This window comes from Uloborus diversus, chromosome 1, assembly GCF_026930045.1.
Source record: "Uloborus diversus isolate 005 chromosome 1, Udiv.v.3.1, whole genome shotgun sequence".
Lineage (NCBI taxonomy): Eukaryota > Metazoa > Arthropoda > Arachnida > Araneae > Uloboridae > Uloborus > Uloborus diversus.
This window is the reverse complement of record NC_072731.1, coordinates 140377902-140394101: the sequence shown is the minus strand read 5'-3', so window position 1 is coordinate 140394101 and position 16200 is coordinate 140377902. Positions and strand designations below refer to the sequence as shown.

At 31.5% G+C, this 16200-nt stretch overlaps 2 protein-coding genes across 2 annotated transcripts in view; one reads left to right on the top strand and one right to left on the bottom strand.

The window, feature by feature from the left end:
• Positions 1-4677, top strand: part of LOC129235323 (tudor domain-containing protein 3-like) — a 67717-nt gene extending 63040 nt beyond the window's left edge. Inside the window, exon 10 of the mRNA XM_054869062.1 lies at positions 4042-4677. Coding sequence (XP_054725037.1) covers positions 4042-4260 — 219 coding nt within the window. The 3' untranslated portion in view covers positions 4261-4677. The remainder of the gene's footprint in view (positions 1-4041) is intronic.
• A 1639-nt stretch (positions 4678-6316) lies between these two features.
• Positions 6317-16200, bottom strand: part of LOC129221619 (nucleotide sugar transporter SLC35B4-like) — a 45945-nt gene continuing 36061 nt past the window's right edge. The window contains exons 7-8 of the mRNA XM_054856145.1: positions 8367-8436; positions 6317-6774 (exon numbers count right to left, since the gene is read on the bottom strand). Of these exons, the coding sequence (XP_054712120.1) occupies positions 6549-6774; positions 8367-8436 (296 nt within the window). The 3' untranslated portion in view covers positions 6317-6548. The remainder of the gene's footprint in view (positions 6775-8366; positions 8437-16200) is intronic.

Genomic DNA, 16200 nt, shown 5'->3' with positions numbered 1-16200 from the left:
GACTTTTGAATTGTTTTCATGAATTAGCAACAGTCACATCCTTCTGACAGTACTAGAAAGGAAATTACAAGAAAAGTTTGTATATGTCCACTAGATAGATGCTTTCATTGAATAGACTGCCGCACACTTTTCATTTAAGCCCTCGAAAAAAAAAATCTAAAGCAAAACCAAAAACCTTCCAACTTTTTTTATATACATATCAATAAAAAAATTTTAAGGCCATGTACCAAACTTTATTTTTTACTAATTCTCTCCATTTCGGAAGATTTTATTTTGCCTACGTTTTCGTTAATTGGTCAACTTCTTTACACTACAAGAATAGATATTTGCCAATTATGGTAACTGAATAATCATTTATTGATGATAATAAAAAATATTTTTTCATAACTTATGCAAAACTAGTGTTATTTCATGAAAATCTTCATACTCTATTTCAGTGGCAATTAATGTTTTCAATTTATAAAATGTGTTCGATATAGTTCTATTAATATCTTCATTGCATTATTTTTGGATAAATTGTCTTGATAATGTGCCTTCATTGTATTCTTCTTATTCAATGTCTGATTACAAACTACCATTCATCAAAAAAATTTTTTTTTTATCAATTGTTAAAAATCAGATTTCTTTATTGACATGTTGATAAAATAACTTTTTTAAGTCGCAGATTATAATAAAAAACAACCAATACCAACTTCAGGAGAATGTAAATTTCAAGAAATAATGAGCATTTACATTCATCAAGTCTAATTGAACTGTATCTGTGTTGATACCAGTTCGAATCATCATACTTGAGGAAACATAAAAGCCCAAAGTTTAAAATCGAGTCAAAAACAGTTCAAATAAAAACTTTATATATATTTTTAAATTATACAAAATGAAATTGTACTAGTAATTTCATTTTCACTATAATAAAAAAAATACTTTTGTTTTGGCATAAGTTTGCCTAATGAAATTATAAGAAGCAATTTTAAAAAGATGAAACTAACAAGGCTGCTATTTATTAGTAAGAATTTAAAAAAAAACTGTTTTAAAAGAGGAATATGCGAATGTGTATGCCATCAGAAGCAGGCTTTGGTGAGCAAAATTAATATGATGATTCCAAACGGTATCAACTGGGAATGAAAGGTTGAAATAAATTAGAAACATACTTTAGCTTTCTATCTAACTTTTTTTTATTAATTTTAACAAATTAATGAGCTAAACAAGGTAAACTATGCTAAAATGTAGACATTACAGGAAAAATCCGGCTGAACCAAGCTTTGATGACCCCCCCCCCCCCCCCCCCCCCAATCATCAGCCAGTTACGCCACTGCTTTTAAGTTAACAAAAGAAATTTAATTGACATTTTTGGGATATAAATTACATTTTTTCAAAGGAAAAAACTAAAATCATTGCATCAAAAACTTGCCAAACTCCACTTTCATTCAAACTACTGGCTTTGGCAAGTAACCAGCTTTATGCAATACTCTTTCGCTCGAAAAATGCATTTAACATGCGTCTGCTGAACTCATTTTCTTTCAAAGCAGATAGAAAGAAATTGGAATCCGGCAGTAGTAGAATCAGAGGGAGAAAGTGCGACTCAGAATCAACATTTATTCTTAATCTTAGTTACAATAATCTCTCGTTATGTCACTCATTCAGATGTATTGCGCTTTTTGTTTCCCAAAAAATATTTTTACAAAAAATGTTGCTTTATCCTTGACATCGCAGGAACATATATATTTCTCGGAAAAAGTATTTTCTCTCTATTCAATTAATGGGGAAAAAAACTGGCATGTGTTCCAAATTTGTTGCAATCTAAGCTGAAACTTTTAATTCATATTTCAACCTAAAACAATACATTTTTTTTAAATTATTTTTTTTACAGGAACGATTGGAAAGCTAATTTTTCTTGCCTTGATTGAAAATGTCCATCCTAATATGTTTTTGTTGGTGCACATGTCATTAAATTTGTATGTTAACTAAGTTGTTACTTTTATGACATTGGTTAAATCGCATTTTTGGATATAACAAGGGGTCATTGTATATCTGTGAATGTAACTTGAATAATATGAAAAGGTTCTTTACACTGAAGATCTGAATGCAACTGGTCACATTTACAGTATTTTTCAAAATTATTTTTTACAAAGTGAAATTTTTTCAGACATGGAGCTTCTAGCAGTCAGGCTGATCTTCTAGTTTTACACCGAAAAAATGTTATAAAATTGTAAAACACACCCCTAGAAGAAAAAGATTGTTTTTGATATTCAATATATTTTAAGGGAAATACCTCATGAGTTTCCCGACTTGTTGTAAATGTTCATGATTTTGAACTCTGTCCTTATCTAGTTCTTCAGAAGAATGAATGTCCTCCCTTTTCAAATTAAAATAATGGCTATGAAGCTGTCAAAAACTGAAAAAAATTGGGGTGCACCATTTCCAAAAAGAGGCGATGGGGGAAAAGAGGTGGTAATATTTGGGCTCAGGGTAAATTTTACATAAGAATCGGCAAGAATGGTGTCGGCAGCATTTTGAAGTATGGTTTTTTTTGTCATGCAGCATAATTTTAATGATTATATTAATATTAAGCTGAGGCATATCTTAAATGAAAAAAAATATTTTTCAATGCTTGTTATTTAAAAATGTCAAGACTATTATTTTATCCTCAATCAAAATAATTTAAACATTAGAACATCATAAACCCAGAACTCAACAAAACATTAGTTCCTAATGACTCCAAAGCAATGATCACAAAGCTTTTTTTTTCACTTTGTAACAATCCTCCCCTTCCCCTAGTCTCCTAGTTTTTTTAGCAGATGGAATTAGGGCCGGATTCGGAAGTCTGGAGGCCCCGGGGCAACGAAGGAGTGGAGGCCCCTAATCAGGGTTCAAAAAGATCATCATATTTTTGAAAACATCCGATACTTTGTTATATATCCGAATATTTTGATATATATGTATATATCCGGTATTTTCAACCCATGAAAGTTAGGATATTTTGTAAAAATTTTATTGTGGGGGCCCCTTTGTTGTGAAGGCCCCAAGGCAGAAGCCCCGCTTGCCCTCCCCTAAATCCGGCCCTGGATGGAATTGATACAAAACTATTGCCTGTTTTTCACGAGAAAACACTTCGCCCCGTCGCCTCGAATGCAAATTTCAATTTCAGGCAGGGGTGATCGGTAAACATATCTACATGCTTCTAAATGAGACAACTACAGACAACCTTAACTTGGGCATGCATTTTTATGTGCAAAAAAGTCTTAGTGTCCTTTACATCACTTGCTTCACTTGTCTGTCGCTATTTTCATTATTCTTACACTTTAAAAACTACTACTTTTATGACAAAATGCTATGATCCAAATATACCTTCTGCAGAAAACAGCGAAATAGAATCATCGAATATCACTTGACGAAGGCAGAGTCAAGTGCCTTCTTGTGGAAAACAGACAATACCTCCTTGCACATTGCTTTTCCATCGCCTACAAGACATTTGTAGGACTATGAATGCTGATATTAAAAAGAGGGTTTCTTTTTCCCAAGTTCTGTATAAAAGTTATTTCTGCAGCTGCTCTCACAAAATGAGAAATTGCTTTTTAAAGTTTTACTCCATCATATACTTGACTCAGGTCCCACTTATTCAGCTTTGAAAAAAAAAAGATATTTCTTTTTTACAAATGACCATAAAACTGTATATCCATAAAATATGTAATAAAGATCCACTTTATGACAATAACTCAATTTGCATTTTTTAAAAAAATGCAGATACGACTTCTGTGCTTAGTACTCTATTATTATTTTTTTTGCTGATTTTTTCGCAAAGCCTATTTTGAAATAGCCTATTGCTAAATATTTACACCCCTTAGTAATAAACAATAACCCATTGGGAGCTGGTTTTTAGAGGTTTCACTGTAATTATGTAAACCACTAGACTTCTTTTTTTAACACAATTTAGTTTTAAAAGCTTCAACTTAATGTTGTAAAATCTGTCAATTTTATGAAAAAAAATTTAAAATTATACACAATCATAGTAGCTATAACAGATAATATTTATTTTTAATGCAGAATGTTGGGCCACTCTCTTTTCATCCAAGTCATTGGAATAATCCAGAAAATTCTGTCAACCAAACTACACAGTTCAGAGATTCAATGGACTCCAGACAAGATTTAAACAAGTACCATAACCAATACTATGGCAGACAAGATCGGCAAAAACCTAGGCAGCAAGATTATAGGTCAGCTGCTAAATTGTATCAGCCACCTCACCAGCGTCAACAATCTTAGGTATCTTATTCATTTGTGTATATGAAATAAACTAAATATTATATGTTTGTTTCCATTGTTTGAAATGCAGAAGTTAAATATTGGCTGTTGACTTCAGCTTCAGGCGGTTTTTTTTAAGTAAAATACATTAGACTCTTGATAAATCAAAACTCAAACGACCATGAAAATAATTAGAATTAACAAGAACTTTATTTATTGAACAGCTTAAATTTTGAAATAAAAGAAATTTTGGGAAGTAGTGAGTACATAGTTTTTACAAATATTTATGTGCATAATTTTATATAAGCAACATCATATTAAACAAACGTTTATTGCAGATATAGCAAGTAACAAATTTATAATTAAATTCTTGGGGAAAAAAATTTGTATAAATATTTTTAGTCTGATTTGTGGAATAAATGGAAAATAATACATGGAAATAAAAAGCTCAATTTACTCATTCGTTGATTTATTCTTCTTTTACTTATCTTGTTCTGTTTCAATCCATTTCAAAGTTTGTTCAAAGAACTGAAACACTTTGAAAGACCGAAAACATTTACCCCGAAATCACATTGGTTGCACAATTAGATGGAAGCCCAGGAACAGCACAAGGCCCAATGCAGACTATTTGAGGAAGTCTGCAGACTGTTTCTAAAATGAAAATATTTTTTTTTTCCTGCTTTCTGCACAAATTTCTCAAGTTGAAAGTAAAAGAATACAGTTCCAAATAAAAAAATAAAAAAAAAACTAAACCTATGCAGGAGTTTTCAGTGACCTAAGAGGTCAAAAGCACTTGTTCTCGTAGCTACCCATGCCTCTGTTTTCTATTTTGTTTTGAAGCTTTTCAGCCTAGCTGTTCTACTTGTAATTTAATTACTTAGCATTTTATCTTTAAGTATTTCTTTTTGCTGATTAATAGTAAGTGTAGCAACTCATTATTGCTAGTCTACCTTGCAGACTACTTTTGGGTTTAATATTCATCACAGGCTACTGAAAAACATTGTGCTATCAAAGATGGAAGAACCAGCACTGAAACTCAGTGCAGGTTCACAGTGACAGAGTTCCAAATAAGGAACTAAAATATTCTAAAATTGAAAACTAAATGAAATTATGATGTTGCAATATTTAGATGGAAACAAAATGTTTTGTTCGTTGATTCTATTAATACTGCACTCGATGGTTGTGGGGAATTAAATTATTTCCAGAAACAGTTCATTAATTTTTACCATTTGCAAAACTTTATCATAATTTAAAATGTTGTTATGCAGCCGACATTATAGAAGGCGACCTAGAAATTGCACATTGATAAATTTTGAAAACAGGCAAAGAAGACTGACAAATGAAAAGAAAAACCAACTTTTTTTTTGTACATGTTTCTTAAAATTTATCTTGTTACCAAAAAGGCTAGCCAAATTCTTTTACGCTAACGCTTTTTTTTATATTTTGTTGCACAAAGGGATTGATTTATTTTACTCAATACATGTTCACAGCATCTGAGTTTCAGATAACTAAAAAATTTAAAACTAAATTAATAAAATGCAAAAACAGAAAATAAAGAAAACAACTTAAAATAATTTATCTTTTATAAATCAAAACTGAGACTTCAAAAAAAAATAAAAAAAATCTTGGAAACTAATTCAATTTAAGTGTAACATATTTGCATCTTAAAATGTCAGTAATCCAACGTTATTAAGCACAAAACTTGCAAATGATTGCAGACACGTGTTTCGGTGTTACAAGGAACACCTTTTTCAATGCAAAGAAGTGTGAGCTTTTGGATGAAAAGTCATCCGAGACTTTGCTTTTCTCGGATGACTTTTCATCCAAAAGCTCACACTTCTTTGCATTGAAAAAGGTGTTCCTTGTAACACCGAAACACGTGTCTGCAATCATTTGCAAGTTTTGTGCTTAATAACGTTGGATTACTGACATTTTAATTTTTCAGCACAAAGGTATTTATTCTTTATATTTGCATCTTGATTTCCCACACAAACTTTTTTGTGTACTTCATAGAGATGTAAAAAAAACTAACACTTCATAGAGATGTGACAGAAATAGAGTGCAAAAGCATTGGCAATGTAAATATTTTTATTGATTTTTTTAAAAATTCATAAATTGCTACAAAATTACACAATACAATATTGGTCAAGACAGAAGAGTAAGAACACTATAGGCTATTATGGCATGGAGGATAAATTACATTACTTTTTTTCAATCAGAATACTCTTTCAAAGTAATTCTTTCCTGTATGATGAAAATAAATATTATGAAACAAGATCAACTGATACATGCTTTATCAAATTTCAAACTTATTCCAACTTTTTTGTTTGGCTTCTGAGATTCTTCAAGTCTGTGAAAAGCAATGTACCAGCAAAGACAAGAAATGTAGCAAACCAATGAAGGTTAGTAAATGGATTTTGGAAATATATAATAGAAAATATTAATGAAACAAATTTTCTGAAGGTAATTATCATTGTTACTGTTAAAGATGAATATTTAGCTGCTATCGTAAACACAGATCTCACACAAATATATCTAAAAATGGTTAAGGAAACTGACTGCAACAAATTTATTAATGTATTTTGTGAAATTACCAAAAAAAAAAAAAGGACTTTTGTAAAAAAAACTCAAAAATAAAATTAGTTTATTGAACAAAATTGACAATATTGAACAAAAACAATATTTTCAGCAATGTTTTTTTTTACTTTCTTCTAAATCTAATAGATAGAAAAAAGTATTGGATTCATGCAAATTTTTGAATTTTGACGGATTCCAACGTTTTGAGGTGTGCTGAGTCCATTTCGACTTATTTTGGAAAATGTCTGTCTGTCTGTGTCTGTGTGTGTGTCATGTCTGTGTGTGACCAGTTTTTTGTGGCCGCTCTACAGCAAAAACTACTGCATGAAATCGAATGAAATTTGATACACATATGTGCCCCTATGTAAACTTTTGCCCATTGTTTTTTGGCACGAATTCCTCCAAGGGGGGTGGAGCAATGGGACGTTTTTTGAGTTATGCGTGCTTGCTATTCCTCAGGAAGTAACTGGCAGAATCAATTAAAATTTGGTCCATATGTTGCCTTTAACAGGTGCTGATTCAATTTTGGTGCCAATAACTCAAACGGGGGTTGAGCTATAGAACGTTTTTTGTCGTCAATTGTGACTGCTGTATCTCAAGAAATAATGAATAGAATGAAAGAAAAATTTATCAGCTAGTAGCCCTTAGTGGGTATAAGAGCTGATTTTATTTTGGTGTCAACAGCTAAAAGGGGGGTAGCGCAAATCGCCCGTTCTTTTTTCCCATTGTGATTGCCTTATCTCAAAAAGTAATGCTACGTTCTGGTTGAAATTTGGAATATATGTGAATCCATATGTAAACAGGCTTTGATTCAATTTTGACGCCAATCGCTCCAAGAGGTGTTGATTTTTTTTTTTTTTTTTTTTTGCGAATAAAAATAGCTTTATTAATGCAACAATAAGAAAGATAAATCGTAATAGATTGTCGTCTGCGTATTTCTCGTGATTTTAATTGTATGGAAATGATCGGAAATATTATCTCAATGATTTAAAATTTTTAACTGTTGCCATCTTATGCTTGTTAACAAATAAAATATTTGTAATTAATTCAAGCAAGGCTTTTAAAATAACTTTCAATTTTCACTCTTTGCTTTGCTTTTGCAATAATTCAGACATTGGAATGGTCGTCAAGTTTTTGCATGTGTAATTTTGTTTTTGTTGGGAATATTGCTTCCTCGTCAAGCATGGGGAGGGATCAGAAAAAAAAAGGGAAAAATATAGAAGAAAGTTTCGTGATGGCCACAACATACTAGTTTTCTGATGGAGAAATGTGGTTTTGACAGAAACATAATACAATCAATAAAAAAAAAAGAAATATAAATATTTATGCATACAGAAAGAAAAATATTTAAAAAAAAATCAATTTATTTGATTAACTTTTTTAATACACTTATAATAATTGTGCTCAATTTTGAAACTTGTTTAAACTTAATAAAGAATTTGTCAAAGTGCATTTCAATGTTTCAAAATTACACTAAAATGGCATGCAGTATTAACACTATTTTAAAATAATATAGAAATCTATGTTGCGCTACAAACATAAAAGGATACTGTGTAATAACATTACCAATTAGATAAAGCCACAATAATGGAATGTTAAAAAGAAATAGCTCAATTATACCTAAAAATAAATGTAATCAAATTTTAATCAGTTGATATGTTATAATTACATGCAACATTTTATGATTTTTTGGAAGAACAATGAAGAATGAATAAATTTATTCTGAATTAACGCAATAAGATTGTAGTAAAACAGAACATTTTGTATCATAGTAAGATATACTGCTTTTGACAAGAAAATTTTTTAAGCATATAATGATAAATCAAGAATGATAAATCAAGAACACCTTGGTTAATTAACTTAACCTCACTACACACAGTGGTTTTTTCACAGAATTTACATGAGATGATTTAAACGAATTTTTAATTAAATCAACAGGTTCTATAAAAAATGCTAAAAAACTAATGAGTCTTTCTGTTTGTTTAACCAGTTTGATTTACTTGTTCTTTTTTTCCATTCTCTCTCTAAAATTTCTGATACAAATTTTCTTCATTATTTCAATTCCTTGATATTTCCTTTCTCTCTTAATATTACTACACAGCAGCTTAAAAGATTTTGCACAACAGTGTTTTCGTTTTCACATGAATTTTATTTATATCCTTTTACTAGCAGTACCCGCACGGCGATACCCGTGCTAAAAATTAAAGGAAGTCGGTTGAATAAAATAAAATGCAAGCCCCCCCCCCTCTCTTTGATGTGAAATGAACATTTTTCTTCTAAAATGCACATACATCTTTTCAAAAAACCTATAAAACTTTCTTTGGAATTTTAAACTATTCACCAAAATATTAAATTAGATTTATAGTTGCTTTAAAACTCTTTAGCGAGTGAAGTGGTTTCTTCTGCAATTTAAAATGTTTCGCCAAATAAACAAAAAAGACATCAAATAGTATCTTTCAAATGTAAAATAATTCCACAACTCTATTGCTTATTTCCCAAACTCGCCCAAAGTTTTTGCTTTGCGATGCTTTACTTTGCATGCTAAGTGAACTTCAAATAATTGGCTACCCCATCCATCCAAAGAAAAAAAATCTGTGGGACATTTAAAAATCATCAGAAAAAAAAGGAGAAGAAGTTGTATATTCTGTTAAAAACATATAAAAAGTTCCTTTGGAATTCAAAACAATTTGCCAAAACATTGAATTACATTTACCATTGCTTTATAACAATAATCCTAGGCTGGGTTGCTCAGCGCCAAGCGACATGGGCACCCATATGCAAAATTGCAAGGGGGAGCTCAGATAATGGCAATGGTTTAATGAAGGCTTAGCAGGATATTTTCCCCATGTAAACCGATTTCTGGACAGATTAGAGTCATTAAAATGTGACATTTTTAATAACTTATTCATTAATGGCTGGAGAAGAAATGTTTTTACATTTTTGCAAAGAAAAAAGTACTAAAAAACAAGGAAATTCTAATTTAAAAGGGGGCCTCAAGCCCTCCTCTTGTCCCCCTATATGGGCACCCTTGCCAAGCAACCACGCTACCAAAACCCAGTCCAGTAGCGTGGGGGGACTTATGGGGATATTTCGATGTTTGGGATCCTGCAAATCTATTGTTTATCGGCGAAGCGACCGTGCTACAGTATCACACCCAATTTTTGAGCTAAATGAACTCCTGCCGATGAGCAATCTAATCTTTCTAACAAAAACGTAAACCCAACTGAAAAACTATGCAATTTAAAAACACGGTACTTCTAAGACGAAAAGGAAATACCATACCCCGCGTGGAAAAGAATTCAGCTATAGAAAAAGGAAAAAACCCTCTAGAATGCCCCCTACGTCCCTTCTTCTGATGAAATCAATAATCATGTTCTTTAACTGTAATGAGTAAACATTCTTTGAAAACCTAAGTACAAAACAATCCTTTGCAATTCAAAATATTTTGCCAAATAAACAAAAAATACAGTCGTATATTTCATTCAGTTAAAAACAAATCAAAAGTTTCCTTACAATTCAAAAGAATTCGCCAAAACATTGGATCACATTTAAGGTTGCTTCAAAACGATAATCCTAGACCAGGGTTGGCTTTCTGCCGGCAGAAACTTTGCCGTGCCAGTGGCAGAAACTGGTTATAACCGGTAAAAACCGGCAGAAACTGGCAAAAACTTAAAAATGTCTTTAATACTTCAAGTAATTAGTAAATGATCTAGTAACTAGTAAATTAAACATCATTTCATCATTTAAAGAAATAAAATCCCATGCTAGTGCCCTTGATTTAGTTCAGAAAGGGAACTTCCTAATTGCAGAGGCTTGTAGTATTTGGATTAATTTAACAAAGGATAAGAAATCATACAGGGGTGCTTAGGAAAGAGGAGTGACATACAGAATTAAACAGGCATTACTGATTGCAATTTGCTCACTTATATGCTTCCTCTAAATTGTGATTGAAATTATCATGTCATGTGCTTCAAGAAGAAAGTGCCAGAATTTTACTTGCCTAAATTTTGTACCTAATGTCACAGCTTTGAAAACAAATTGGCCCAATTTCTCAAAACTTAGGTCAAATTTTTACCATAACCCCAGTTACTACATGGTGGACCAGTTGTACAATAGATGAAAGTTTCACGAGAATTGCTTGCTCCTTGATGCATTGTCTGCTAGCTCTTCTGTTTTAAGAATATTCTAAAATTTCTCATTTGTTTGTAGTAAATTAAGAACTCTGAGATTTTTGAAACCACCTTTTCTAAGAAGCAATTGCAGGGTCCAAACAATGTAGCATTTAATTTTGAATTGTGATAATTTTGTAATAAAATTACAGTACTTTGGTTAACAATTAGTTATTTTTTCCATGCATTTTCTGTTGTATATCAAGAAATAATTTTTCATTTTGTGAGTTTTTGCCAGTTTCTGTCGCAAAGTGGCAGAAAGTGGTTTTTGCCATGCTGGTTTTAACCGGTTTCTACCAGTGGTTTTAATCGCCTCGGCAGAAACTTGCCAACCCTGTCCTAGACTGGATTGCTCAGCGCCTAACTCGCCAAGTGACCACACTATTGGACTCCAGTCCTTTTGCAAGTGAAGTAGATGCTTTTTCTTTGGTAATAATAATTGTTTCGTCAAACAAACAAAAAAAAAAAAAGGATAAAATCACATTAAGAGTGGTTTTTGTGATGTAAACAATCCCGCAAATCTATTGTTTATAGTCAAACTCGCTAAGCGACCAAGCTATAGTAATCTAGTGACCGACCCAATTAGCGAGCTCCGGCCAATAAGCAATTTAGTCTTTCTAACAAAAACGTTTAAACGAAAATTCCCCGTAATTAAAAAACACAGTACATCTAGGACAAAAAGGAGATCCTGTACCCTGTACAAAAAAGAATTTATCTATAGGAAAGCTATCATTTGAGAAAAGGGGAAAAAATCATTTCTAGGATACCCCCCCCCCATTCTTTAACTAAAATACATAAACACCTTTGAAAACCTAAATACAATCCTTTACAATTCAAAATCTTTTGCCAAATAAACAAAAAATACATTAAAATTACATTTAGTGTCGCTTTCAAGGGTAAAATAGTTCCGCAACTCCATAATTAATCGCCAAATTCGCCAAGCGACTTTCTAATTACAAAGAAATTCAATTAACACATGCACAATGAATTTAACCTAGAGTAATAACAGTAAAACATTCATAAGAAATATCACAACTTTCCCCAAAATGTTTAAAGAAGTAATTTAAAATTGTCTGGAAAATGGACCTAGTTTAATGGTTAAAAATGGAATGGAAAGTGGACCTAGTGTTATAGCTTTTTTGTGAAAGAAAAGCCTAAAAATTGGCGCAATTAGAATCGCTTATATCTCCTGTTCTAATTAATCGAGAGCAGGGTTGGCAAAAACCCGGGTTTTTTTAAAAAAGCCCATGGACCCAGGGTTTTTTGGGTTTTTTTAAATAAAACCCAAAAAAAAACCCAACTAAAGTTGGGTTTTTTAAAAGAAATGTGGGTTTTTTGTCTTTTTTTAGGGAAAATGTGGGGTACTTGTAGCATATTGTAGCGTAAGTATATGGACAAAGTGCAAAAATCATCTTTGGGTAAAAAGCTGGAAAACTAGTTAAAATTCAGAGTTTTCTGAAGAAAAGTATAAAAGACGAAAAAACCCAAGAATGTTAAAGTTTCAGATTTTTTAATTTTCATTATTACCAACAGTTAAGGCAAAGTTATTTCTTGAGTGATAAACTCTATTGTTCATTTTTAATTACTACATTTTTTTTTTTTTTTTTTTTTTGCATTTTACTTTATAGTATTTCATTTTGATATGCAAAACTACTGTAGAACCTCAATTAGTTTAAATCCCTTTTTACTGAATTCCAGCTTAATCAAGACATTTCTTTGAATTTTATGTTGCCTGTTTTTCTATTTCTGTGTACATGGTAAGAAATATTAAACTGTTCTGTTTTCTGTCGACCGTTTGAAAAATCTGTTTATTTCTAAAAAAATTACCTTGTGTTTATTCGAGATTTGTGACGTGTTGGTTAGTAGAAAATAATTCACATGAAAGCCTTTTAGCTAGAGTAGTTTCCTCTGTACAATCTACAAATATTGAGAAAATCAGACGCGACTGGACTTAGTCAAGATAATTTGAGTTATTTATTGACCAGTTAATGAAAAAAGTTAAATATATTTACTTAAAATCTTTGAAGTATTTTTTTTAAATGCCGTTAAGAGTTAAGAAATGCTATTTAAGTTCAAAATTCATTTTTTATGTCCATTGTCTGTGGTAAAGAACAAATAAAAAATAAATTTAAATTGTGAAAGTATTTAAATTAATCAATTTTTTAAAAAACTTCTCACAAAGTTTTAAAAAACCCAAAAGTGGGCTAAATAATGGGTTTTTTTAAATGGGTTTTTTCAAAAAAACCCATTGGGTCCAACCCAATTGGGTCCAATTCGGCCAACCCTGATCGAGAGAAATGGAACAAATATCATCTTCTACGGAAATGAAAACCCTTTCCAACGATATATAATGTTAGGGGGTGGGGGGGGATTTTTTACACCCTAATAGGCAAAATTTCGCTTAACTAATTAGGAAAAAACTGATTTGAAATTTAGAATTTCGGCTTTTTGAGGTGCACAGTAGGGTGGACCGAAAAAACTTTTTTTGGAAATCTGTTTTTGGATAGTGCAGAAAAGTTGCTATATGGGCCCGTTATTACCCATAAAAAATTTCGCTAAATTTGTTTAATATTTAGCCGGCGCTATTTGACCTTGAAAAACTGAAAAAAGGGCAAAAATGCAGTTTTTTCAAAAAAAGAAAATGGGGGGGGGGAGTTAAAAATAAAAGTTTGAAGCTAGTTTCAGCAAACATTAGAAGTATCTGTCAGTGAATTAGTTGAAATCCTCAAAGACTTTTATACATTTCGTAGAATATTTAGCTAAGCTCCTTTAAGACTGACACATGGGAAAAATGAAAAAAAAATTTTTTTAAAGTAGTTTCAAAATAAGTAAATACTGAAATGTTACGCAATACGTTACTTATAAAAAACAGTGAAAATTCAATCAATTTTATGCGACATTTGTACGCCAATTTTAAAAAATGCACACACTCAAATAAAAAATAGTTACATAACATGCTAATTTTTTAATCTTCGGTTCCAATTGTTTCTCCTGGATAATAAATGGCGCTCAACTGCTTCTATTATTCCTAAGATTATGTTATAACTATTTTATATATGTTTGACAAATAGAGCCCTAGAGTATTAAAAAAATGTGAATCCTCTGAAGTCTTTTAAACGGGAGCCGGATATTTCGAATGTCATTGCATTATTATCTTTGTTTTGGTATACAACACGACTGTTATGTAGAAATGTGCGAAAAAGAAAGTAAAGCGAGCAAGCACAAGTAGTCTTCTATTTGGACCTGGAAGAGATTTGTCTCCTCCCGATGCTTTATTTCTTCCGACATATGAGGACATTATCAGATGTTATCAAATCACTAAGATGCAAATAAAGGGAGAAGGAAGTAAGCAACCATCTTCAGCAAGTGTGGCCGCTGTAGTTGCAAAAAAAAAAAGTTATTGATATTTGGGGCCCGCGCTTCCCTTCCCCTTGTTTCGATAAGAAGAGTGATTTTATCTTATTATTCTAAATATAATAGCGCAACAAAAAATGCTAAAAATATAAAGACGCAACTTTTACAATCAAAGCTAGGCAAATTTAAAGCAGAGGCTACGACTTTGACGTTTGTGCCTGCAAATGCGCAGTTTTATATTCGTGTAATTGCAGAAAAAAAGCATAAGTCCCTGATAGAGAAAAAAAATTGTAATTGATCAAAGGACAGTAAGAAAAATGGCTATTGGAAAAGTGGATAATGTAACAATGCATATTTCGCTCATCCTGAACAGCTTCTGTTGACAATGTTGTTTGACTCAAGAAAATACATTCGGGAATTAGCTGTTAGGTGCATTCTGAACTCTAGAAATAAGAAGACGAAGAGCTCGGATGGTTACGATTTTTTAAGCGTCCTAAACTCAATTTTGAAGCCATTGATTATGTTGATTTAGTTCATTGGGCAAACTGTGTTGCAACAGACCCACCTCTTACAATGCATCTAAAAGACCAACAATTGAAAGAATTGTGCAAAGAACAGCCTACAGCTGTTTCGAGAAATTTCCCTGTCACACGGAAGCTGTGAAACGTTGTGTGAAACTAATAACCGAAGCTGCAATATAAGTTCGTGGTGAAACTGCACAAGATGGATACATTCGTGACAAACTTCAAGCTAGGAAAGAACTTCCATTTCCATTTGATAACAAGGGACAATATTATTCCAAAAAATAATATTCATTATGCATGAGGTATTATAAATCAAATTTGAAGATTTCTTTTTCAAAATTTTATTATCTTTATATGTAATTCTAGAAAATGTATGATATTATTGCGTGATAATAATTACTATGATTAATAGTGCTATTTAATTAATTAGTCTATGATTTGATTTTGAAAAATAATTTTCAGAATGGTTTTTTAAAAAATTCAATATTTTTTCATTTTTTTCCAATTTTTTGATGTCCGAAAGGAGCGGTTAAATGCTCATTAAAATCAATGAAACATTTTATGGGCTCGAACTGGCTTATTATATAACATTTTCGGTGCATTCCAGCAAAATATTTGGAATTTAGTTTTTTTTTTAAAAATGTCGACAAAAATTCATTTTTCTCATTTTTTTCGGTTTTTTAGTGTCAAATAGCGCCGGCTGGATATTTTTTAATATCCAAGAAATTTTTTTTGAGTGCTAACTAGCTCATGACGCAACTTTTGAGCGCTATCCAAAAATTGATTTCGAAAAAAAAAATTTCGGCTTATTTCGGCCCACCCTAGTGCACAGGCCCGGGGTACGTTCAAATTTTTGTGCCAAACTGCAGGGCTGTAGGTGCTATGGGGTCTTCTAGCCATTGAGTACAAACAAATAAACAAAGAAAGAAACAAACACTGTTGGCCTTATACAGGGTATTCCGTTTTAACCTGCAAGACCTTTATTTTCGCTACCATTAGTATTAGATGTATACTTCAATTGCAAAAATGTTCAAAATCAGATGCAGAGTTAAGATATTGTAAGTTTGAAGCAAAAATAAAAATGAGTCAAAAAATACAAAATGTAACTTTTTACACGAGCCTTAGGTTCCCTAACTAATATTTAGAGAAATAATCTCCATTGAAAATTCTTACTGACACAAAAAACTTGACATTTGTGCGATCAAAACTCAAGGAGATATTCAAGTTCAATGTTTTAAGGGACCATACAGAAAATGAGATTGGAACTTATCGCACTTTCAGAAGAATGAAAGATCATCAAAGTAAGAAAAACAAGGTATTTATATCTTTCATCGTTA